Source organism: Peromyscus leucopus, chromosome 1, assembly GCF_004664715.2.
Source record: "Peromyscus leucopus breed LL Stock chromosome 1, UCI_PerLeu_2.1, whole genome shotgun sequence".
NCBI classification, from domain to species: Eukaryota; Metazoa; Chordata; class Mammalia; order Rodentia; family Cricetidae; genus Peromyscus; species Peromyscus leucopus.
Genome location: NC_051063.1, coordinates 57,922,529 through 57,948,763, shown reverse-complemented (window position 1 = coordinate 57,948,763; position 26,235 = coordinate 57,922,529). Strand labels below are relative to the sequence as shown.

General features: G+C 39.2%; 1 protein-coding gene across 4 annotated transcripts in view; it reads right to left on the bottom strand.

The window, feature by feature from the left end:
• The window catches only part of Kdm2a (lysine demethylase 2A), an 88,253-nt gene that overhangs the window by 35,293 nt on the left and 26,725 nt on the right, over window positions 1–26,235 (bottom strand). For 3 of the 4 annotated variants that reach the window (XM_037208367.1, XM_037208365.1, XM_028860654.2), the window contains exons 3-10: window positions 14,387–14,525; window positions 13,430–13,508; window positions 12,985–13,031; window positions 7,628–7,806; window positions 4,566–4,672; window positions 3,980–4,073; window positions 2,568–2,721; window positions 1,410–1,525 (exon numbers count right to left, since the gene is read on the bottom strand). In XM_037208367.1, the coding sequence (XP_037064262.1) occupies window positions 1,410–1,525; window positions 2,568–2,721; window positions 3,980–4,073; window positions 4,566–4,672; window positions 7,628–7,806; window positions 12,985–13,031; window positions 13,430–13,508; window positions 14,387–14,525 (915 nt within the window). Of the gene's footprint in view, window positions 1–1,409; window positions 1,526–2,567; window positions 2,722–3,979; window positions 4,074–4,565; window positions 4,673–7,627; window positions 7,823–12,984; window positions 13,032–13,429; window positions 13,509–14,386; window positions 14,526–26,235 lie in introns of those variants that run through there. The other variant, XM_037208369.1, reaches the window with a different exon arrangement.

The following is a 26,235-nucleotide window of genomic DNA, read 5'->3' as shown; positions in this document are numbered from 1 at the left end:
TGCGCCTTTCCTGGAACTCGCTTTGAAGACCAGGCTGGCCTCGAACTCACAAAGATCCGCCTGCCTCTGCCTCCCAAGTGCTGGGATTAAAGGTGTGTGCTACCACCGCCTGGCAAAGGGAACCCTTTTCAAAACCTTTCATCAGATCACGGGTATTACTATCAAATAAGGAAATCACTTTATGACCATTAGACAAGAGGCATACAACCAATGAAACATATAACTAGACCCAAACCTGGATCTCTTATGTGATTATGGCTTTCACCAGAAGATTCTTCTCTCTCACTTAAAAACCAATTTGTTTCTGGCAAAACAGAGTAGGGAGCTAAGAACTAACAGGTATTGGGTCTCCTTAAACTAAATATAACATGCTATGCTTCTCTGCTAGCCTTTGAAGCATATTAATACTTTTTGGGAAAGGTCTTGAGTATATAAGTATAAATATTATACACACACACACACACACACACACACACACAAGTATAAATTCTAAAATTCTCAATAAATTTGATGACAGCTGACTAATTACTGACACTTATGATGGAGAGGGAAGGGCCCAATAAGATGACCTTTACCAGCGTGTGTGTGTGTGTGTGTGGGGGGGGGGTTGAGATAAGGTTTCTCTGTAGCTTTGGAGCCTGTCCTAAAACTCATTTTGTAGACCAGGTTGGCCTCAAACTCACAGAGATCCACTGTCTCATTCTCCCGAGTGCTGGGATTAAAGGTGTATGCCACCACTGCCTGGCTTAAAATTTAATTTTTAAAAGATGTTTACACTTTCAAAACTGGGAAAGGGAAAGCAGGGAGAACTGGTAATAAGAATAAAGATAGAAAAATTCAAAGTTGTGAAATTAGAAGGAATTATTTCCATTCCACAAACTATTCATGACACGAAAATGAAAAACATGGCTCAAAAGATTATACAAATATCCATATGAAGAACTTCAGACTTAAAAGTCCCCGAAAATAAGAGTCTAGTAAATTTTTTTGTTATGACCTCAAAATATGTGGAAACTGCTTTTTAACGCAAAGAAAATCTGAAAAGTTGACAAATTATCTATGAATCCCTTTCTGATTCATTTACTGTATTGGGAAAGAAGATGGCAGTATATGCAAATGAAGTTTAGAAGGCAACATGCAGGTGTTGGTTCTGTCCTTACACCAGGTGTGTTCTGGGCTTGAATTTTTGTTATCAAGCTTAGTAGTGAGTATCTTTACCTGAATCTCTTTAAACTTGTCTTTTTCTTTGATAACATGGTCTTGCTACATAGTTCAAGCTGGCCTCAAACTCACAATCTTCCTGTCCCTGAGTGCTACAAAGATTAGAGGCATGTGTTACCAAGCTCACCTAATATCTGTCTTAAATGGGGAAACTTCTTCACATATTATTGTTACAGAAAATTACTCACCCGTGTCCGGTCTTCAATGCTATATATCTTTAATTGCATGGGGATGTTGAAGCTGTGCAAAAAATTGCCTCCAAACACTAATGTGTCTGTAGGAGTATACACAGCGTGAATCCAACCTGGAAGACAGACAGGAAATGGAAGCAGGACTGAATGCACATACTGCAATATATATCTAAGGAAAAGGTTTTATTTACTTATTTTAAAGTCAGGGTCTTAAATGCTGCTCATGCTAGTCTCAAACACATACAAATAGCTAGGCCTAAGGTGTGTGACCCCACACTCAGCATAAGATGTGTACGCTTTTTTTTTTTTTTTTTGCTAGAGATACAACACAGGGTATTATGCATGCTAAGCAAGTACTCTACCATCAAGTTACTTCCTCAGTGCAATAACCTTTTAATAAATGCTGCTACCAATTATTAAAGCATCAACTATGCACCAGCTCTGTCTAAGACAGTCTATTACTATTCTCATGTAGTCTTCTCAACAAAAAAACAGACTTAAGTATTTGGTAGAAATAGTATTGAGCAGACAACTAGATAGCCAGAAGTCTCAGACCAGGAACACCAAAATTTGTACTCTTTATATGCATTTATTTTAGAATTAATGATTCAATATCACTGATTCAACACTCCCCATGCAGGTAGGGAAAGGTGGCTCTTCACTAGAGAGGATACATCACATATAAAGATTATGAATTACTGGGCTTAATGTGTAGTCCAAACATGTTTATCTTTTGAGAAGCTACCACTGGCAATACTAATACATTGTGTCAGAATTAAAGCAGTGCTATGTTTAATTTTTTTTGTTTTAAAATACACATTCTCTGCATTGTACTCCATAAAAACAGAAAAACACACCATTGCTTGCTGCATGCACATGTATGTGTTGCTGGGGCTTGAATTCAGAACCTTGTGCATACTCAATTTTCTTTTCTTTTTTGTTTTTCGAGACAGGGTTTCTCTGTGTAGCTTTGCGCCTTTCCTGGAACTCGCTTTGGAGACCAGGCTGGCTTCAAACTCACAGAGATCCGCCTGCCTCTGCCTCCCAAGTGCTGGGATTAAAAGCGTGCGCCACCAGCGCCCGGCACTCAATTTTCTTTAAGAGAACAAAGGAGCTAAGTGCTAGAAAGCAACATACTTTCCCCACTTTGCTTACCTGAGGGAATGACGAAGGTATAGCCCTGCTTGAGCTCAATTCGTTGGCAATCTGACACCCGGTCACCCAGAAAGATGTCTCCCTGTTTCCCTGACAGCAGCCAATTCTCGTACAGCTCCAGGTTGTGGGCTGTAGGGGGGATGAGCCAGAAGACCTGTGAGTTAAAAAACTTCAGTCTGTTAACAGCCATTGACATGATCCAGTCGTCTCCCTCAACTGATACAGGTACAAAGATGACTGGAAAGTAGAAGACTAGAGACTTGACTATCTAATAAGTCAGGACCTAAACAAACAGATCTGGTCTGACAGCATTTGGATTTCCTGGGACTATGGCTATAGAAGAACCCAGAACCCATTTAGAACACTAAGAGAAAAGGGGCCTTGTGATTATTACCTGGGCAGTTTCTTAAAAACTTTGAATAGAGGCTTAAGCAGACCCATTATTTAGGTTAATAAATAAAATTAATAACCCTAAGAGACTGGCCCGAGGCTGCCCTGTCCCAAGGTAGTAACTAAGATCAATAGGACAAAACTTACAATCCTTCTATATAGATGTAAATAAACAAAGAGACCCAGATATCCTAGGTTAAGTTTTTTTTTTTTGGTTTTTCGAGACAGGGTTTCTCTGTGTAGCTTTGCGCCTTTCCTGGAACTCACTTGGTAGCCCAGGCTGGCCTCGAACTCACAGAGATCCGCCTGGCTCTGCCTCCCGAGTGCTGGGATTAAAGGCGTGCACCACCACCGCCGCCCGGCCTAGGTTAAGTTCTTATGTAATTGTTATCATCCCAGTTCTGCTTCTGCTAATAGATGTAGTCACTCCAAGTAGAAGAAAGACTAATATTACAAACCTCTGCTATTAACTCTAGATTTCAATTCTGAAATAATGCTTAGAAAAACTTGTGAGAAGATGGAATAAATTTTATCATTATTGAGATATAACTATTTATGACTGAAAGTGACCTTTTCAAACCCACAAAAAAAGGCTTAATGTATGCTTTGGTCACATTTCAGACCAATATCTCTAGACAGGGAGAGCTGGCTGAATCCTAATTTGCTGGATTTTTTTGTCAATACATCTAAAATTTATGTTCCCTTCTTCTACATTACTTTTCTTCTAGGTACAAAAATGATATTGTCCTCCAAGAATTACCTTTTCAATTTCACATGGAGAATTCTGATTTGCAGTCTAGAAATAGCATTACTGAGATTTCCCAAGTACTCGGCAAATATTGGTGGAATGACACTCGCCCACATAAATAAAACTCCAATGGACTAGCCACCAAAAGCAACTGAATCTACAATTCTCTTCAAATATGAATGGGGGATGTTTCCTAATAGACCAGTTTCAAGATTATATTAAGCATGTAAGTCATATAATCTGCTTTTAATTCCAATCCCAACCATGACAGTACCTTTCCACCTTGGTGGATATGATACCAAACAGAAGTACCACCAAAGTCCACGTGGAAGTCAGTATAGCAGCCTCGAACACTCATTAGACAGTACCTGACCCAAAGAGAAGCAGCAGCATTACTATTCTGATAAAGAGAAACTACCCACCAAAATGACATTCTCCTCCCTACTGAACTCTCTCTACTTTGCATCTCATAAACTCCTAGTAGGTTTTCTTTCTTTTCTTTTTTAAGGTCTCACTATGCTTCTTGGCTGTCCTGGAACTTGCTAATTAGACCAGGCTGGCCTTGAAACTCAGGAGACCTAGCTGCCTCTGACTCAAGGCATAGGCCACCATATCCTGTTAAAGAAATGCAGTTCTAAGTCACATTTCTAGGACATACAGCTTTTTCCCCCCTCACTTGTGAGATCATGTGCTATGTAATTTCTCACATACTTTTGATACTATAAAGTCCACTGTTTAAACAATCTATTGATTTGATGATTTAGCACAGAGCAAAGCTTGAAAGGGACAGACTATTTCCTTGCAACCACTTTTAAACCCCACAGAACACTTAGGAAAGTATACAAGAATGAACAACTTACTTTTGCACTTTAGGGTACTGCATCTCTAAAATGGCATTTGTTGATTCAGTCTGACTTTCTTTCAAGTGCCTTGGCCACATGTTATCTACCCAGTCAATGAAATCCACCTTTAAAAAGGAAGAGACATTTAAGAGGTGCAGTTACAGAGAATTTTAAAGTCAAGAAAAAACAACTCCTTTAAATATACACAGCACAAAAGAAAATTTTAAAATCTGTGAGCCTTAGAGACAAAAGCCAAACGTTCTGGAAATAAATAAAAATGAGAACAAAGACTAATAGTTCCATTAACATAACTAAAGCAAGCACTGGACAAAATGGATTAAAAACAGTAGTTTAGAACTAGGAACTTCCTTCTGTCAATACTGGTTTGGTAGGTTGAAACTGTGTGAAGGTATAAAATTTTTAAAGGGTAGTTTTTAATGGTAACTGTAAACTCACTGTTAGAGTTAGCTAAAATATAAAAAGATCTGAGCTGGAAAGATGGTGTAGAAATAAAGGCACATAACACCAGGCCCAACAACGTCAGTTTGACACTGCATCTCACATACTGAAAAGAGACAACCAAGCCCCTTACATGTGTACCATGATGTTCACATGCACACAAACATAAAAATAAATGTTTTGTTTGTTTGTTTTTTCAAGACAAGGTTTCTCTGTATAGCCTTGGCTGTCCTGGAACTCACTCTGTAGAACCAAGTGGCCTTTTTTCTTTTTCTTTTTTTTCTTTTTTTTTTTAAAGATTTATTTATTTATTATGTATAGTGTCCTGTTTGCACATATCCCTGCAAGCCAGAAGAGGGCATCAGATCTCATTACAGGTGGTTGTGAGCCACCATGTGGTTGCTGGGAATTGAACTCAGGACCTTTGGAAGAGCAAGCAAGTGCTCTTAACCTCTGAGCCATCTCTCCAGCCCCCTTCTTCTTTTTTTTTTTTTTTTAAAGAGTATCACTGAGCAGTGGTGACACATGCCTTTAATCCCAGCACTCAGGAGGCAGAGGCAGGTGGATTTCTGAGTTCAAGGCCAGCCTAGTCTACAGAAGGAGGTCCAGACAGCCTAGGCTACAGAGAAAACCTGTCTCAAACAAACAAACAAAAAAACCTTACTACTACTACCACCACTACCACTACCACCACCACCACCACCACCACCACCACCACCACCACCACCACCACGAAAACAGAATAATTAAAAGAAAAAATTCAGTATGTGACATAAAAACTACTGGCTTAGCAATCATAAGCTCCTGATTTATCGATGATGGTGTGATGGTTAACTCTAGACAAATATTAAAATCTTTGAAATGGCTAGGCATCTTAGTACACCCCACCACCACCACCACCAACAGGGTTTCTGTGTTGTTTTGGAGCCTGTCCTGGAACTCACTCTGTAGACCAGGCTGGCCTCGAACTCACAGAGATCCGCCTGGCTCTGGCTCCTGAGTGCTGGGATTAAAGGTGTGCAGCACCACCACCCAGCTTTTTTTTTTTTCCTTAATAATCTTATGTTTACTTCCTGTCAACTAGTTCCTTGCTCACCTCTTGACCTATGGTTCACTTTACTTAATCCTGTTTACAATATTCAAGTAGAAAACTCTTGGATTAAAGGTGTGTGCTAGGGCTGAGCAACACCACAACTAGAAACAGGTTTTTTCCAGTAAGTAACATAATCTCAGTATTCACAGTGTGATCAAATATCCTGCAACAATTATAAGCAATTAACATGTAATAATTTTCAAAATCAAAGGATATAATTAGAATTTCAATGGAAATAGGATAAAACACTGAGATACTGGCTTAGACTAGAACAGTCCAAGTTCTGCTATACTAGGTCGAAAACATACGTGAATTTTTTTGTGTTTGGTGTTTTGAAACAGTCTCTCTATGTAGACCTGGCTGGCCTAGAATTCAGCGATCCACCTGCCTCTGTCTCCTCATATGCCACTAGGCCTGGCAAGATTTTATTGTTTTTTGAGAAGAGGTCTCACTCAGCTGAAGATGACCTTGAACCCCTGATCCTCTTGCCTCCAGCTCATATATGCTGGGATTGGATTACAAGCTTGTACCCCTCTGCCCAGCTCTTTTTGTTTCTTAGGAAGGCGTATATACAGATCAATTCCAAAAGTGAAGCCAATTCCTCTTCCTGAAGAGTTTTCTCAATACTGAGTAGATAAACCACTACTTTCCCAAAAGACAGGAAAATAAAAATTAACTTCAGGAGAGTAGAATATCAAAAACAAATGAAACCAACTCATTTATGACTACTAATTACATACTTGAACAAACTGTTACATAAAATGCTCACCTGGAGAAGTGGATGGGTTGGGGGTGCAAAATTTACCTTGCTCTTGATATAAACCTTCCCTTAGTTTCTCTCTCTTTTTTTTTAAGATTTATTTATTTATTATGTATACAGTGTTCTGTATCTATGTATGTCTGCACACCAGAAGAGGGTACCAGATCTCATTATGGATGGTTATGAGCTACCATGTGGTTGCTGGGAATTGAACTCAGGACCTCTGGAAGAGCAGTCAGTGCTCTTAACCTCTGAGCCATCTCTCCAGCCCCCCTTAGTTTCTCTTTTTTATTTGCTTTGATTAATTTATTTTTTTGAGACAGATTCTATCTTATGCATCCCATGCTATCCTAGAACTTTCTAGGCAGACCAGACTGGCCTCAAACTCATAGAGATTTGCCTGCCTCTGTCTTTTGTGTGCCAGGATTGAAGGCCTATGCCACCACACATGGCATAACCCCCATCCCAATAATTCCCTTAAGTTTCTTAGCAAACATGAACCTACAGGACAGAAATTCCTTAAGCGAATTTGCCAGTAACATTTTAAGATTCTTATCTATCACGGGAAAGGTCAAGTTCCCAAATTAAGTTCTTGGAGATTTAGATCAGAATAATTCTAATAAAATTTATTTTGGAAAATGAAGTCTTTTAAAAATGAGTTACTATTATCCAATATTCTTTTCAACATTTAACTTAATCTTGGCATGTGCAAAGCTATAAAAATTCTCCCAGTATAAAGACCTTCTGGTGAAAATGATAATGACTAACCGTGGAAGGTCGCTGCACCATGTTCTCAAGCCTGGTGTGGCTAAACTCTAGGCTGATGACATTATAGAGTTTCTCTCGTTCCTCCTCTGGGGTCTCATAGTATCGTGTCCATTGAGCCATGGTCATTTCAATGCCCTTCTGTGTGTTCACATCCATGACATCCACCATCCGACGACTCCCTACATGAAAGAAGCTCTATTAAGACGCAATTACTCTTAAGTATATTAAGCATACAAAACACAATTCAAAATAAACTAACCTTTCTTACTTAAGGTAATTAGTAACACACAAGGAAATTATTTGAGGATGATCATAACCACATCGGAGAATGAAAAGGACAATGGGCAAAGTTAAAAATACTCATCACCCCCTAGGCCACGTTTACTACACTGTCAAGTACTGAATCTTTTTTTAATACCTCACATAATCTCACAATTATACACGATAAATGTCAATATTTATTTCATAAATGATAAAACAGGGATCGGGTAACTTGCAAGACAAAAGACTTACTAAAATATACTGTTTCAGTGAAGGTTTACAGACTGACCTAATCTGTCTCAAGAATGTCAGTTAAGAGTCACTTGTAGTGGCGCATCCCTTTAATCCCAGCACTCAGAAGGCAGAGGCAGGAAGATTTCTGTGAGCTCGAGGCCATCCTGGTCTACTGATTTAGGACAGTCTGGGCTGTTACAAGAGAAAAAACCCTGTCCTTAAAAATAATAAATAATTTTTAAAAAGTGTGAGTTAAGGTTCCTCTAGTTAGTGAATATCAATTTAAATTTCTACCCTTCAGTTTAACAGAGTTTGTTTCTCCAATCCTGTCATAATTTTTTCTAATATAAACCCTCTTCACATTTCTTCATATTTACAATCTGATCAAGTTACTATGCAGACACAAAGCTCCATCAGTCTCCCTCAACCATAACAACAACAAAACATAGCATGTTGCTGAGTGCTGGAGAACACCTTTAATCCCCACGCTCAGTAGGGTAGAGGCGGGCAAATCTATAAATTTGAGGTCACCTAATCTACACATTTCCAAGCCAGTGATACATAGTGAGATCTTGACAAAAAGACAGAGAACGAGTGAGTTACCCAATTTATAAGACTAAACCATACTACACCAGGTAGAAAAGAGGCTGTACACTAAAAGGTTAAATAATTCCAAGATCAGTAGATGAATGACTAAACAAAAAATGGTCAATTATATAATGAAGGGACATAAAAGACAGAAGTACTGCCAGGCAGTGTTGGTGCATGTCTTTAATCCCAGCATTCAGGAGGCAGGCCTAAGTTCGAGGCTAGCCTGGTCTACAGGACAGGTCCAGGACTGCCAGGGCTACACAGAGAAATCCTGCCTCAAATAAATAAATAATAAAAGTAATAATAATAAGTACTAATCCACACTATTACAATCACAATCACAAACCTGGCAAGTATGCTATGTGAGAGTCATAGATGAAAGGCTACATATCATATAATTCCATTTATATGAAATACACATATTAGATAAATCCAGATCTAAAAAGCATCAGATCAGTGGTTGTCAGGGGAACTCCAAGAAAGAGAATGAAAAATGACTGCTTAACAGGCTTTTGTTTTGAGTGATAACGAAGTTCTGCAAGTAGATAGTGATAATGGCTGCACATTGAATAGATGTAATGCCACTGAACTGTAAACTTTCGTTACCCCCCCTCGTGTCTCTCTCCCCTCTTAAATTAAAGATAAAAGCAAATGTTTTCCTTCTAGAACTCTGGGCACAACAAAAGCAATTTTATTCTCTGTGTTATCAGAGCATTCAGAACTCTGTATCAATTAGATGAAGAATATTAACCATCATAGGAATAGTGAACAAAGTCTTAGAATGCAGTGTTTTGACAGATACTGCTTCTGTTTCTTTTTCTTTCTTCCTCCCACCCCAAGATTTATATATTTTATTTTATGTGTTTGAGCATTTTGCCTGCATGTATACCTATGTACCACAGTGTCTGATGCTTGTGGAGGGCAGAAGAGGGTGTCAGATGCCCTGGTACTGGAGTTACAGACAGTTATGTACTGCCGTGTGGGTGCTGGGAACCAAACCCAAGCCCTCTGCAAGAGCAGCAAGTAAGCGCCTGGGCAGTGGTGGTGGTGCACACCTTTAATCCCAGAACTCAGGAGGCAGAGGTAGGCGGATCTCTGTGGTGTACAGAGTGAGTTCCAGGATAGGCTCCAAAGCTACACAGAGAAACCCTGTCTCGAAAAATAAAAAACAAACAAACAAAGAGCAGCAAGTGCTATTAACCAATGAGATATCACTTCCAGCCCCATACACTATTTCTGTGTACTTCACATATAAGAGACATGAACCACCACATCTAGTTTTTAACTTACTTGTATTTGTGGAAATTCAATGAGTTTCTTAAAAGCATATAGCAGAACTGTTTTGTTTTTTTAATCTACTCTGCTAGTATTTGCCTTCTAATTGAAGATTTTGATTTATTTAAACTTCAAAGAGCCCCTTTTTGTGAAGAGTAACTTCTCCCTTGATTCATTCAAGAGTTCTATCTTTAGCTTTTGCAATGTTTCATTTTAATATGCTTTGGTGAGGGTCTCTGAGATCATTGTGCATTCTGGATATTTTTATTCATGGAATAAATATGGAAAATTTTCAGCAATTATTTCTTCAAGTATTTTCTCTGCCTCTCTCTCTTTTAATATTCCCACAATGTACAACTGTCTGCTTGACACTGTCAAACATGCTTCATCTTTTGTCTGTTTTATGCTGCTGTAACAGAATACCTGATAGTCTGGAGCTCATGTTCATCTTGCCTCTCAAATGCTGGGATTATAAGAGAGCAAACTACAATTGGTTTGCAAATTCAGGACAGTTGTTTTATGTGTTTTATCTTATTGTTTTCTGGGTATGAGTGTTGCTTACATGTATGTCGGTATGCCACTGTATACTATTTTAGTCTCTATTTTAATTCTTGTAAGAGCTTTACAAAATCTAAACTTATGTCTTATGTTTTTTGAGCCTGCATTTAATCCTGAACATGTATGCTCAACATGTAACTTTCTCCGTGAATACAACTGCTTTTGAATATTCTAGTCTTGAATGTATGTTTAGGGGAAGGAGTCTATCAGCCTTTTTGGTTTGTTTGTTTGAGACAAGGTTTCTCTGTATAGCCCTGGCTGACTTGGAACTCCCTTTGTAGACCAGGTTTGTCCTGAACTCAGAGATCTGCCTGCCTCTGCCTCCCAAGTGCTGGGATTAAGGGGGGGGGACACACCACCACCACCACCACCACCACCACCACCACCACCACCACCACCACCACCACCACCACCACCACCACCACCACCGGTGTCTTTTGAGACAAGGTCTTTCTATTATATCTTCCTTGTACCATCACACTTGACCTTCTACCAGCCTTTTAAATCCTAGAGAAGTCACTGAGGTCAAACATAAGGGCACTCTAACAGCTTAGAGGTAGAGAAACAGCAATCTGTGGCAACAGCACAAGCCCCAATATTTTTACAAGACCTTTCTTACCCACCTCTGGCTCCAGTAAAGCTGTGTGTTGTGCTTTTGGAAAAAATATGTACAACTGCTTCATGGGTTCTGGTTGGTGAGAATTTGGGGATGTGGAAATCTGGTCATTACTATGCTAAAACCTGAAATTAACTTTATTGTCTAAATCTTTCCCTGGCCATTGCAAATCTCCAACAAAATTCCACAATAGTTGTAACAGATGGACGCATTCTATCAAGGAAATAATCACATAAATGGAGAAGAATCTTGCCATATACCCAGAAATTTCACTGAGTCTCTATTTTAAGTTATAGGAGACGATTCTTGTGGAGGTCATTTGTGAAGTGCAGTCATAAGAATATCTAAGCAAGGGGATACAAAGAGGCTCAGCAGTAAGAGCAGGGGCTACTCTTTCAGAAGTATTCTCAGTACCCATGTTAGGTGGCTCACAACTACCTGTAACTCCAAAGGTTCCAATCCCTCTTACCTCTGAGAGCACCTGCATATGACTAAAAAATAAAAATCTGCCAGGTTGGTGGCAAACACCTTTAATTCTATCACTTGGGAGGCAGAGACAGGCGGATCTGAGTTAGAGGCCAGTCTACCAAGACAACAAGAGCTACATTTGAGAGACCCTGACTCATAAGTAAATAAAAAGGAATTTTAAAAGCCAACACAGGAAAGCTATGGCTGTCTACTGCCTTACTTTCCTAAAGGTTACTAAGAAAGAAATGAGAGGGGTTGGAGAGACATGGCTCAGCGGTTAAGAGCACTGGCTGTTTTTCCAGAGGACCAGGGTTCAATTCCCAGTACCCACATGGCAGCTCATGTAACTCCAGTTACAGGGTACCTGACACCCTCACGCAGGCAAAACACCAATGTACATAAATTTAAAAAAGAAAAAAGAAAGAAATGAGAAACTGAAGATATAACTCAGTTGCTGAAAGAATGCTCACCTAGCATGGACAAAGCCCTGGATTTGATCCCCAGCTCCAAATAATCTGGGTATGGTAGCAAATGTCTGTTAACTGCAGCACTCAAAAAGGGACAGGTAGGTAATTAGTTTAAGGTCATCCTTGGCTACATGGTGAGTTTCAGACTAGGCTAGTTCACATGAACCTCTGTCTAGTAATCATCATAAAAATAAAGGATAAGAAGTAAACTTCTACAATGTTGAGTACTTAGAGTAGCTAGGCCTCCTAAAAGAGCTGTGCTTAAAAGGAATGGTAAGGATATTGATCACTCAACAGATTATTAAGCACTTGGTCCACAGTTGTCCTAGGTACCAGTAAATACACGGGTGACAGGTGCTTAGAATAACACAGAGCATTAGGGCATGAATAATACAGGCATCAGAGAATTTAGGCTGTCTGTGACTTTCACCTCTCAGATCAAGCAAGTTTACCCAGCAGTCAAACAAGGATCTAAGTGGCAAGAGTTGGTGCTACAATATTTAATTTCCAAACTAAGGAACAGTACTATCATATACTACAAATAGCAAGAATCAGAATTCCTTTTTTCCTTTCTGTATTTGTTGGAAATACAAAATGCTTTATATCATTTTACCGCCTGATCACAGAATATAACAGTTATCACCCATGTTAGGATTTTAATGAACTAAATTTAAAAACTTTTTTGTCTTTGAGAAAAATTTCCCCTGAATATGCATAGTTTCCAACTTCCTCCATATATAGTTGTTCAATTTTTTTTTGTTTTTAAATAGACTCTGGTGTTCCTTTGAGAGAATTCTGAGTTGCTCATCAAATAGTTCTTTTTAAGGAAATATATACTTTGATGTTCCTAAACCTCAAAGATGAAGAGGCAAAAGTTTATTACTTACCCACACACATTTTGACATCATTCACTGTGAAGTCTGGATCCGGCATCCTATGAAATAGATAACAGTAAATGGGAAGCACTACTTTTCTAATCAGTATGGATCTTTTCTTAAAAGTATGGAGAACTCTACAAAAATATCACAATCTTCATGTTTAGCTTTAAATGCTTTTAAATATAAATATATTTATATAGGTATAAAAAACAAAATGTTAGTAGCAATTATTTAAGAGTGATAGATTCAAGAGACTTAAGCTTTTTTAAGCTCATCTACACTTTTCATTTCTGGGTATATGAACCACTTTTGAAACAAGACACACACTTCACAAAGTAACTGGGAAGATATTTTCGATTATCTACTGCTCTGAATTCTCAACACTGCCATTTTCTGAATCCCTGAGTGTAACAGCCACTTTATAACCATCTCAGGCCAGCCACAGAGCACTTACTTTATTCCAAGTCCATCAGAATTCTTGAAAATCAGAGGGTCTCTCAAGCCACCCCGCTGGATATACTCTACATTAAAATCTGAAACCATAGGGAAAAAAAATATTAGAGCGGAATCACTGAAAAAAGATAAAAAGATTATAAAATAATTTTTTTGTTGTATGGTTTTTTGAGATAGGGTTTCTCTGTGTAACAGTCCTGGCTGTCCTGGAACTTGCTTTGTAGACAGGCTGTCTCTGACTCCCAAGTGTTGGGATTAAAGGCATGTGCCCTCACACCCAGTTTATAAGAGGAAATTTAAGTACACATGTATTGATAGTGTTTGTAACTCTGTGCTTAAGGTTGTGATCATACAACTTTTGTGTGTTACTAAGAAGCATCTCTTAGGAAATATGGAAAACACACTGAAAATCAGGGTTTGAGGGTAGTAGTCACTTAAGCAAGTGAATGAGTCCTTCACACATCCTAATTAGAAATTATCAACGTGTCTCTTAACAGACAAAATAGTCTGAACATTATACATCTCAATATCTTTTTGCTAAGGATCAAAACTACATGACACATGAGGAATCCCACCTCATAAAAGAGATTTCATTGTACCTTTTTCTCCCTTTCCCTCTCACTAAGGTTTCTTATAGCCCAGGCTGGCCTTTAACCATTCCTGATCCTCTTGTCTCTATCTCCCAAGTGTTAGGATTACAGGCACATGCCACCATACCTGTGCTTTTTTTAGTTAAACCCAAGCCAAGAAATGAGAAAAAAAGGCCTTATCCCCAGTAACATTCTTATTCTAGTAAAAGACTACTTAAAATTTAGCAGAGAATGAGCATTGAAACAAAATAAACAAATATCATCAACAGGCAATATTTTAAAGTTGTACAGATGCTAAACTCATAGTTCTCAGAGTCAATGACTTCTTAAATCAAGGGGCTCAGGATCTAAACCAAAATGATACTGACCTTTTCCCTCCATAAAAGTAACAAAATTGGCATTATATTTGTTGGTGTGAAGCTTCTCTTCCAAGTCAAAAGTTCTTTTCCCTTCAATTTCATCATCTGAAATACCATCGTCTTCATAGCGACGTCGCATGGTACCACGCTGTAAAAGGATACAAAGATGAAATCATGCACTCTGCTTCCTCTCTACTGCAAGTCAATGCTCCCTAGATGTAGACTATGAGTTCCAGTTTTAGTTGCTAGTTTAAATCATCCACTTTTTCTTTTCTCTAGGCTCAAGATTAACTGATATTCTCAGAATGCACAAAATAGAACAAAGTTTTAATAAGCTACTGGACTTCCAACCTATGAGTTTACACTTTGTTTTGTTTCTGTTTTTGCTTTGTTTTTGAGACAGGGTTTCTTTGTGTAGTCCTGTATATCCTGAAACTCACTCTGTAGACCGGGGAGACTCAAACTAAAGAAATAATTCTGCCTCTGCCTCTGGGATTAAAGGCATGCACCACCATGCCAGCTGAATTTTATTTTTGCTACCTCTTTAAGCCTAGAGATATAAATTCACAATAAAAATATAACCAATTCAGATCTATTAAATATCTATCATGGCTTCTCGGAATGTGGACATTTAAAGACATTCAAATAAAGGCTGGAGAGATGGCTCAGTGCTTAACTGCATACTACTCTTTCAGACGTTAATTCGGTTCCCACTACCCATGTCTGACAGTTCAATTGATTTTAACTTCAGCTCCTCCAGAGATCTAAGGCCTGTGTCTGTCCTCATATACCAGCACTCACATGCACAAATTCATACATAGATACACACCTCCATATAATTAAAAATAAATGAATACACAATTTAAAAAAACATTAATATATATATTAACATAAATATATAGACAAAATTTTTCACTGAGAAGAAATTTATCTAAAATTAAATTTGTAAAACAATCTCAACAGCAGCCTAAATTAGGGGTGGGAGATGGCTCAGAAGTTAAGACCAAACACTGTTTGTTTGTTTGTTTCTTTTTTTTTTTTTTTTTCTTTTTCTTTTTCTTTTTTTCCAGACAGGGTTTCTCTGTGTAGTTTTGGTGCCTGCCCTGGATCTCCATCTGTAGACCAGGCTGGACTCAAACTCACAGAGATCCACCTGGCTTTGCCTCCTGAGTGTTGGAATTAAAGGTGTGCGTCACCACTGCCCAGCCCAAGCACTGTTTCTTGCAGCAAATACAAGTTCAGTTCCCAGCACCCATATCAGGTATCTAACAACTACTTGTAACTCCAGTTCCAGGGTATTCTAAGGGCACATGCCGAAACCCATGAACCCACCTAATTAAAAATAAAATCTCTGAATTCATGAGACAAAATAAATCTTTCCTCTTTAAAAAAAATAAAAATAAAATCTTTTGCCTGGTGGTGTTGGTGCACACCTTTAATCCCAACACTCGACAGGCAGATCGCTGTGAGTTTGTGAGTTTGAGGCCAGCCTGGTCTACCAAGCAAATTCTAGAACAGCCAAACCTATGATACAGAGAAAGCCTGTCAAGAAAAAAACAAACAAACAAACAAAGAAAAAAAACCCTTGAGATTTGTGAAATTTCATGTCTAGAAGTAAAAACCTTAGAAGGAAATGACATGATCTGCATTTAAAATTACACCTCCAGGACTGGAGAGATGGCTCAGCGGTTAAGAGCACTGACTGCTCTTCCAGAGGTCCTGCGTTCAGTTCCCAGCACCCACATGGTGGCTCACAGCCATCTGTAATGAGATCTGGTGCCCTCTTCTGGTCATACATGCTGTATACAAAATAAATAAAAATATCTTTAAAAAAAAAATTACACCTCCAAACACATACACTCCTGCCCCTCTCACCTCTACACTGGGGTTCCAGCCAAGTTCAGTTTCCTTCTAAGCATCTGCGTCACCCCATTTATACTAAGAGAAAAATTATGTCTTTGTTTCTGAATGCACTTAAGAACTTTTAAAATTTCTGTTTTGTCTTTGAAATAAGGTTTCATCTGGCTAGCCTACAACTCCTGGATCCTGAAATCCTAGATTCTGTCTCTTACTGTCAATAAGCTACTTAATGATAATAAAAAGAGACCATGAAATGGGGTTTTATTAGGATTATTTATAAGGGAAACAATGTAAGAAAAACATATAGGGGCTGGAGATGTGGGTCAGTTAGGAGAGTACTTGCCTAGCATGCATGAAACATGGGTTCCATCTCCAGCACCACATAAAACCAATCCAGAACTTGGGAGGTAAAAGCAGGATTCAGGGTCATCCTTGGCTACAGAGTTCAAGGCTAGTCTGGGCAATAAAAAAAAAAAACCCTATCTAAACAACGAATTCCCAACATTCAAATATATTACCAAGTGTCATTCTGAACATGAACCAATACTGTACTACACTTCTATTTTGCAAAAAAAAAAGGGGGGGGGGGCTTAAGTGTCTAGAGACAAGTCCTACATCATCTTCTCTTCAAGTAGGAGGCAAGAAGTTTCTCGTTTTCCCAGTAGGTCTCTAATATTTCTAAGTTGAGGCCTTATTTTTTGTGAAGAGCTTTTAAAATTATTTTTATTTTATGTGCATTGTTGTTTTTGCCTGTATGTATGTCTGTGTGATGGTGTCAGATCTTAGAGTTACAGACAGTTGTGAGCTGCCCTGTGGGTACTGGGAATTGAACCTGGGTCCTCTGGAAGAGCAGCCAGTGCTCTTAACTGCTGAGCCATCTCTCCAGCCCATGGAGAGCTTTTATGAAGCTGCTTTTTAAAAATTTATTTATTTTTATTTTATGTGCATTGGTGTTTTACCAGCATGTATGTCTGTGTGAAGGTGTTGGAACCCCTGGAACTACAGTTACTGACAGTTTTGAGCTGCCATGTGGGGGTACTGGGAACTGCATCTGGGTCCTCTAGAAAAGCAGCCAGTGTTCTGAACTGTTGAACCATCTCTCCAGCCCCTTGAAGCTGCATCTTAAAGCATCATTACACCATGTCTAATCAAATATAAAAATCTACCAACTGCAATTTAATATGAAGTGGTCATCCTGATAAGATGTTAAAGAACCCCTGGCTTTATGTGGCAGAGGTATGTATACCTAACAAAAATGAAAAGGTTCAAACATTTTTAAACCCCACTTTCAAAGATATCTGACATGCTTGCACATGCTGCTGTGACTCTCAGAAACTATTTCAGAAGTGATCAGAAATGAATGCTATACATTTATGTGGCACTTTTAACGAGAATGTCCCCCACAGGCTCTTAAATACTTGATCTCCAGCTGGTAGTGGGATTTGGGCAGGTTTAGGAGGCGTGGCCTTACTTCAGTTTTATTTGTTCGAGACAGGGTTTCCCTGTGTAGCCATGGCCATCCCGGAACTTCTCTGTAGACCAGGCTGGCCTTGATCTCAGAGCCAAGTACAATATTAGTCTTTTAAACCCTGGCTGTGTGGTGGTAGCACAAACCTTTAAATCCCAGCACTTGGAAGGCAGGGGCAGGCAAATCACTGTGTCTCAAGATCAGTCTGGTAGTATACAGAGCCAAAAAAACGAAGACTGGTATCATTTCTAGTTTGCTCTGTCTGCTTCCTGGTTGGGGTTTAAGATTCGAGCACTCCCCAAACCCAGAAAGACAGTCATGGTATGTACTCACTCATAAGTGGATTCTAGATATAAAATAAAGAACAATCAGACCACAACCCATAGAACCATGGAGGCTATATATATAGCACGGAGATCCCTAGGATGACTGTGGCTTATAATAAATTTCGGTTTTACTCAATTATTGAAAAAAAAAAAATAGCTAAATGAATGGAAACACATGAACTATGAACCAAAGGCTAAGGGGCCCCCAGCTGGATCAGGCCCTCTGAATAGGTGAGACAGTTGATTGGCTTGATCAGTTTGGGAGGCAACTAGGCAGTGGGACCAAGTACTGTACTCATTGCATGAGTTGGCTGTTTGAAACCTGGAGCTTATGCAGGGACTCTTGGCTCAGTCTGGGATATGGTGATATTTTATTTGTACTGAAATGTAATTTTAATTTTATGTTAATAAATAAAGTTGTCCTGGGGTCAGAGCTATTAGAACCATAGCAAGAGCGTGGTGGTTAGAAGAGCTAGGTAGATTTCTGTGTATTCAGGAATACAGCCAGTATTGGAGACATACGGCTTTTTTTTTTTTTTTTTTTTTTTTTTGGTTTTTCGAGACAGGGTTTCTCTGCGTAGCTTTGCGCCTTTCCTGGAGCTCACTTGGTAGCCCAGGCTGGCCTCGAACTCACAGAGATCCGCCTGGCTCTGCCTCCCAAGTGCTGGGATTAAAGGCGTGCGCCACCACCGCCCGGCTGACATACGGCTTTAAGACCTGGAGGGCGGTACTTACAGGCAGTGATGAGGCAGTCATGTGGTTGGGTTTACAACCAATGAGAAGGCAGAACAGAAAGACTATTTAAAGACAGACAAACAGGAAGAAGCTCTCTCTTGCGGGGAAGTTAGGAGCACTGCAGGAGGTAAGATTTTATCTGAGCTCTGACCTCTCAGCTTTCTCTTTTACATTGGCTCTGTGTTTCTTATTTTAATAAGACGATTGGTTACATCTACACTGGGAGGAAGGGACTGGACCTGCCTTGACTGAGTCTACCAGGTTGATGGCAGTCCTCGGGGGAGGATTTGCCCTGGAGGAGGTGGGGATGGGGGGGGGTAAGGGGAGGGGTGGGAGGGGGGAGAATAGGGGAACCCGTGGCTGATATGTAGAACTGAATGGTATTATAAAATAAAATTAAAAAAAAAAAAAAAGATTCGAGCACTCATCTTGATGCCCTAGTCCCCAAGCCTACCTGTTGCAACATTTTCCTGACATGATAATGATAGATTCTTATCTCTCTGAAACCATAAACCCAAATAAACTCTTCAATAAATTGCCTTGGTCATCAAGCTTTATCATAACTATTTCTATTGTTGTACTGATTACAATTTGCAACAGTAAAAATTTAATTAGAAGATATGGAGAGATAGCTGAGTTACTCTCGCAAAGGACCTGGGTTTGATTCTCAGCATCCACACAGCAACTCAAGTTTCAGTAGATTTTATGGCCTCGCTTCTCGCCTACTTGAGCATCAGGCATACATACACAGTATAGAGACATATATGTAAGCAAAACATATATACACATGAAATAAAATAAACCAGGAAATAGCATAGGTAAACACTATTTCTGGAAACTTTTATTGCAACTAAGTATATCCACGTATTACTATATTAAGTGCATTTCCAGGCTGGGTGTGACTCAATGCTAGAGAGTTTCTCTAACACAGACATGGCCCTGGGTTCCACCCCAAGCACCACTTGGGGGGAAAAAAGCTTTTGCTATTACAAATCAGCAAAAAACACTGTAATATAACATACTAATCTTCCTACTTAATCTATAAACTAAGCAAAATTACATATATACAATCTATAATCTACAGACTGAAAACTAAGCATTAAAGAAGTTAATTCACGCCAGGCAGTGGTGGCGCATGCCAGGTCGGTGGTGGCGCATGCCTTTAATCCCAGCACTCGGGAGGCAGAGCCAGGTGGATCTCTGTGAGTTCGAGGCCAGCCTGGACTACCAAGTGAGTTCCAGGAAAGGCACAAAGCTACACAGAGAAACCCTGTCTCGAAAAAACAAACAAACAAACAAAAAGTTAATTCCCCTTATCATATCATCATGCTGTTATTACAGTGAGCACTGAATATCTTCTGCCACCATCTCATCTACAGCCAATTCAGGCAAAAAAAAAAAAAAGGCAAATGAAGACATCCAAATCATCACAGCTATGGATACCAGCATTCTTTCCTCCCCTCCAAACAGATTTTGCTATTCACCGTAAGGCTCACTCCATAACGTGAAGGGTCTGCCTTGCCAGCAAACTGGTCAACTATTCACTTTGGAGCTGGCATAAAGATTACTGTTCCAATCCTGATCTTACAGAATTTCTTGGGTCAAAGCAACATTTAAGTAAAGGCCAGGCATGGTAGAACATGGATACAATATAATCAATCCCCAACCTTTCATAGACAGAGCATATCAAGTTTGAGGGCAGCCAGTGGCGCCCAAATGTTTGGCCAGAAATTCCACATAAAACCTGAAAACTTAAAAAAACAGAGTCAAACTTGGCTACTTGGTAACCGCTTTTTCTCTGATGGGCTCTGTTTGCTGGCAATTAGCAGAGGCTCGGCTCCTTTAAGAGACAGTTTCCTAACTCAGCATTAGCAGCAAAAACCATGCAGCTCTTTTAAGAGGTCCTACGACCAAACACTTAAATGGAGTTTTATGAGTAGTGGGTGGCACACTACTCGGTGACAGCATTGACCTAAAACCTCCCCAGAGCTGGTGGCAATACACATGGCTCCCCCCAGTACCTCTACCACGAAGCTAGACTCAGAAAGCCAAGAAATGGGGTGGAGCCAGCTGGTTCAGTGTTTAAAAATATACATAGGTTTGGGAGGGTAAAGAGAAGGTATAGACAGTCATAAAAAAAGAAATATACAGGGGCTGGAGAGATGGCTCAGAGGTTAAGAGCACTGACTACTCTCCCAGAGGTCCTGAGTTCAATTCCCAGCAACCACATGGTGGCTCACAAGCATCTGTAATGAGATCTGGTGCCCTCTTCTGGCCTGCAGTCATACATGCTGTATACATAATGAATAAATTAAAAAAGAAATATACAGTTTTAAAAGGAAGTGAATATTTTTTAAAAATATTTTTTAAAAAGTCACGTAAAGATGGAAAATACAGATAGTCTGGATACTGTATGTTACTGTGTTATCTTTGAATTGTTTGACAGCTGAAGAAGGAGCAAGCTGCTAAGAAACATTTTACTATAAATGTTGCTGGATTAATCCAATCTATATATTTTGAAAATGCCTTGACTTTAAAATTTAAGTCAAAAGATATGTCCTTGACTTCAAAATTTAAGTCAAAAGATATGTTACTTTGGAGAAGAGGTTCTGCTTTTACTTCCACAGGAAATAAGAAGCTGTGGATTCATTCTGGGTTAAGAAAAATCAGGTTTGATCCCCTGAAAAATCTCCAACAGGAACAGATGGCTCAGAGGATACAACGTTCCAGAGCGCTTCTGTTGCAGTTTCCTCTGAGTTCTGCATCTAGAAAGGCTTCAAGGCTGCTGGCTGAGATGATCAGCTGCACAGAATACTCCAGTCAGGACTTGACCATAGTCCTAAATTTTCTCAAGGTTACCAATGCCCCCAATCAGCAGGATATAGCCTAAAAAACTACACTCACATTCCCCAAAAAATGGATTATGGATGTTTGTCTTTGTTTAGGGGATTTAGTTACAAATTGTTACTGGTCATAGTCAGTCTCTTTCTAAAAGAAGAAAGAGGGATATGATATAGAAATGACAGGAAAAAAGGGTAGATTATTGAATCTGCTTTAATTCAAAAAACAACTATTTGTTTTTTGTTTTTTTGTTTTTTGTTTTTTGTTTTTTTCGAGACAGGGTTTCTCTGCGTAGCTTTGCGCCTTTCTGGAGCTCATTGTAGCCAGGCTGCTCGAACTCACAGAGATCCGCCTGGCTCTGCCTCCCGAGTGCTAGGATTAAAGGCGTGCGCCACCACTGCCCGGCTCAAAAAACAACTATTAGTCTTACATATTTTACATTGGTATGGATTTTGGTTTATTGATACAAATTTAAAGTTAATTTTATTTAATTTTTTTAAAGATTTATTTATTTATTATGTACACAGAAGAGGGCACCAGATTTCATTATAGATGGTTGTGAGCCACCATGTGGGTGCTGGGAATTGAACTCAGGACCTCTGGAAAGTTAATTTTATTATAATGCATGTTTATCTCTACTCTTGTTTAGGGTATTATGTTTATGTAGCTCATTTAAAAATGTAATATATAATTAAAGAAATACAATTTGAGCCCCGGGCGGCGGTGGTACACGCCTTTAATCCCAGCACTCGGGAGGCAGAGGGAGGCAGAGGTGAGTTCCAGGCCAGCCTGGGCTACCAAGTGAGCTCCAGGAAAGATGCAAAGCTACGAAGAGAAACCCTGTCTCAGAAAAAAAAAAAAAGAAAAAAGATAAAGAAATACAACTTGAGCCGGGCAGTGGTGGTGCACACACTTTTAATCCCAGCACTCAGGAGGTAGAGCCAGGCGGATCTCTCTGAGTTCTAGGCCAGCCGGGTCTACAGAGCGAGATCCAGGAAAGACGCAAAGCTACACAGAGAAACCCTGTCTCAGAAAAAAACAAAAAACAGCTTAATAGTAATCTTAATAATCTAACTTATAGTCATGTTAGTTAAGTTTCCTAGGTATACAGTTATATTTTAGATGATAGGTAATCTTCAAAACACTTCAAAGACCTACAGAATTTTAAAATGTTTTAAAAACTTTTTATGACAATGAGACATGTCTGCTCCTGGCAGCACCATTCTACTTCAAAGATGATGATGGGCATCGAAGAAACTCCATATGGAGTTTGTGGCAAAGGTTAGCCACTGGGCAAAAGTGTCCTTGCCTCGACTGCTTAACAGTATGCTATATAAACTGGACATGCAGGACCCCTAGGAAAGTGACCACTGAACTTTGCAAAGAGAAGGCAAGTTGGTCCTTCTGGTTCCTGCTTTGCAGATGAAACTGCCAGACATTCTGCAGGACAGAGGAAAGTGACTGATGAACTTTGTCATTAGGCAGAACAGTACTTCAAATTTCCTGCTTCACTGAAAAGTCTTCCAGATACTCTAGGCCTATATGCTTAAGATAGATGCCCCAATGTTAAAGAAAAACTTTGGGTGACTGTCCAGGCAGTCAGATGTCACTGTAATGAAAAGTCTGCCAGATACTCTAGGCCTATATGCTTAAGATAGATGCCCCAATGTTAAAGAAAAACTTTGGGTGACTGTCCAGGCAGTCAGATGTCACTGTAATTTCTAGAATTTTGGAAGCTGCTTATAATGTACTTCCTGTTTACTTAGGTAATAATATATTCTTCTGGGGTCTTTGATGGAGTTGAAGACTAGATAGTTATAGTTTTCCTTAGTTATAATAAAAGGTAAATTAGATATAAAACTTTAGATTCTCAAAAATTAGAATATTTTCTTTAATTTTGTCAAACACAAATAGACTAGGTATTGTAACTAATTCTTGCTGGATAATTGTTTTGTTGTATGTAATTTTAGTATGTTAAAATGAAAACCTTCCTTTTTGATTAGACAGAAAAGGGTAAGTGCTGTGGAATGATCTTTCCTATATGCTGTGAATATGTGTTGCTACCACTGGTTAATAAAGAAGCTGCCTTGGCCTATGGCAAGGCAAGTTATACCCAGGTGGCATCTCCAAGCAAAGATACAGGGAGAAGAAAGGTAGACTTGGGGGAGATGCTAAAAGCCTCCCAAGGAGCAAGATGTAATAGAACACAGGTAAAGCCACCAGCCATGTCGTGGTACATAGATCAATAGAAACAGGTTAATTTAAGATGTAATAGCCAGGTGGCAGTGGCGCATGCCTTTAATCTCAGCACTCGGGAGGCAGAGCCAGGTGGATTTCTGTGAGTTGAAGGCCAGCCTGGGCTGCAGAGTGAGATTCAGGACAGGCACCAAAGCTACACAGAGAAAAAAAGTGATAGCTAGGGTAGTGGTGGCTCACGCCTTTAATCCCAGCACTTGGGAGGCTGAGGCAAGCGGATCTCTGTGAGTTTGAGGCCAGCCTGGTCTATAGAGCGAGATCCAGGGAAGGCACCAAAACTACACAGAGAAACCCTGTCTGGATGTGATAGCTAGCTAGTGGGAGGGAGACATTCAACTGTCTACACAATTCAATAAAGAAAGGCCAGTGTCTTCAACAAATACTGCTAGAAAAACTCCAAATTCACATGCAAACAAATAAACTTAAAATACTAACTGTATGTTATCTGGAAGCAATGGCTCATAGACCTAAATGTGTACTACAAAACTATGCAACCTTTCAAAGATAATATAGAAGAAAACCTATGTTTGGCAGTGAGGAGTTTGGGTTTTGATTTTATTTGTGAGACAAGGTATCATGTAACCCAGGCTGTCTCACACCTGCTCTGTAACCATCCAATGGTTCCTTTGACCTCCTGATTCTTCTGTCTCTACCTCCTTCAGTGCTCTAGTTAAAGATGTGTACCACCTGTTTCTTGGTTCTAGAAACACCACCAAAAGCATCACCCATGAAAGAAATAATTGGCAAGTGGAAGTTCATTAAAATTAACTTTTTCCCATTGCCAAAGACACTGTTAAGGTTTGTTTGTTTATTTATTTATTTATTTATTTATCCATCCATTGGTTTTTCGATACAGAGTTTCTCTGCATAACAGCTCTGGATGTCTTGGAACTCACAGAAATCTATCTGCCTCTGCCTCCCCAGTGCTCAAATTAAAGGCATGAGCCACTACACAGAGAAACCCAATAAAATAAACAAAAACAAAAACAAAAACAAAAAAACTGGAGAGGGCAAACTATTCAAGAGAAAAGAATTATCAAAGCAGAAAACAGAAAAGAACTAGACTAAAGTAGGAACTATTTCAACAGAATAGGAATCATGGGTTAGAAGAACAAGAGAGATTCCACCCACTATGAAGCTAAGACAAACTATTAATTTAAGAAAACTTTTTTTAACACCATTACTGAGAAATGAAGAACCTGCAAATTTACACACTTATACAAAGAAATGGGGGGGGGTCATAAAAAATGATAAACTCAGTAAAGAGATGAGCAAATGATTTAAAAAAAAAAAAGATTTATTTATTTATTATATATACAGTGTTATGCCTGCATGCCAGAAGAGGGCACCAGATCTCAATATAGATGGTTGTAAGCCACCATGTGATTGCTGGGAATTGAACTCAAGACCTCTGGAAGTACAGCCAGCACTCTTAACCTCTGAGCCATCTCTCCAGCCCTGAGCAAAGAATTCTTGCCTTCACCTGTCCCAACCCAAATTACAAGTGGTACCCCTACTCCTTACTCTGAACAAACCTTCAGTAGCTCCCACCAGTACAGGTAAAATTTTTCAGACAAGATCCTTGAGGCCACAAGATGGCAAAAAAAAAAATAAATAAAAAATAAAAAAATCAACTGAACACACTACAATATAATCAATTCATATGTATGGCTATGATTAACAAATTTAAAAAAGGTTCAAAGAATAGAGAAAAAGACAGATTGATTCTGATTTTTTGGGTTTTTTGTTTGTTTTTGAAACAGGGTTTCTCTGAGTAGCTCTGGCTGTCCTTGAACTCAGAGATCTACCTGCCTCTGCCCAGCTCTGACTATATTTTTGTTAAAAGGTAAGACCTGTTTGACAAGAACTTTAAGTCTCTAAAGAAAGAAATTGAAGCTGGGCGGTGGTAGCACACGCCTTTAATCCCAGCACTCAGGAGGCAGAGGCAGGCGGATCTCTGTGAGTTCGAGGCCAACCTGGTCTACAAAGCGAGTTCCAGGAAAGGCGCAAAGCTACACAGAGAAACCCTGTCTCGAAAAAAAAAAAAGAAAGAAAGAAAGAAAGAAATTGAAGATATCAGAAAATGGAAGGATATCCCATGCTCATTGATAGGTACGATTAACATAGTAAAAATGGCAATATTACCAAAAGCAATCTACAAATGCAATGCAATGCCCTTCAAAATCCCAACACAATTCTTCACAGACTTGGAAAGAAAAATACTCAACTTCATTTGGAAAAACGAAAGAGCCAGGATAGCTAAAAGAATCCTGTATAATAAAGCAACCTCTGGAGGCATCACCATCCCTGACCTCAAGCTCTACTATAGAACTATAGTAATAAAAACAGCTTGGTACTGGCATAAAAACTGA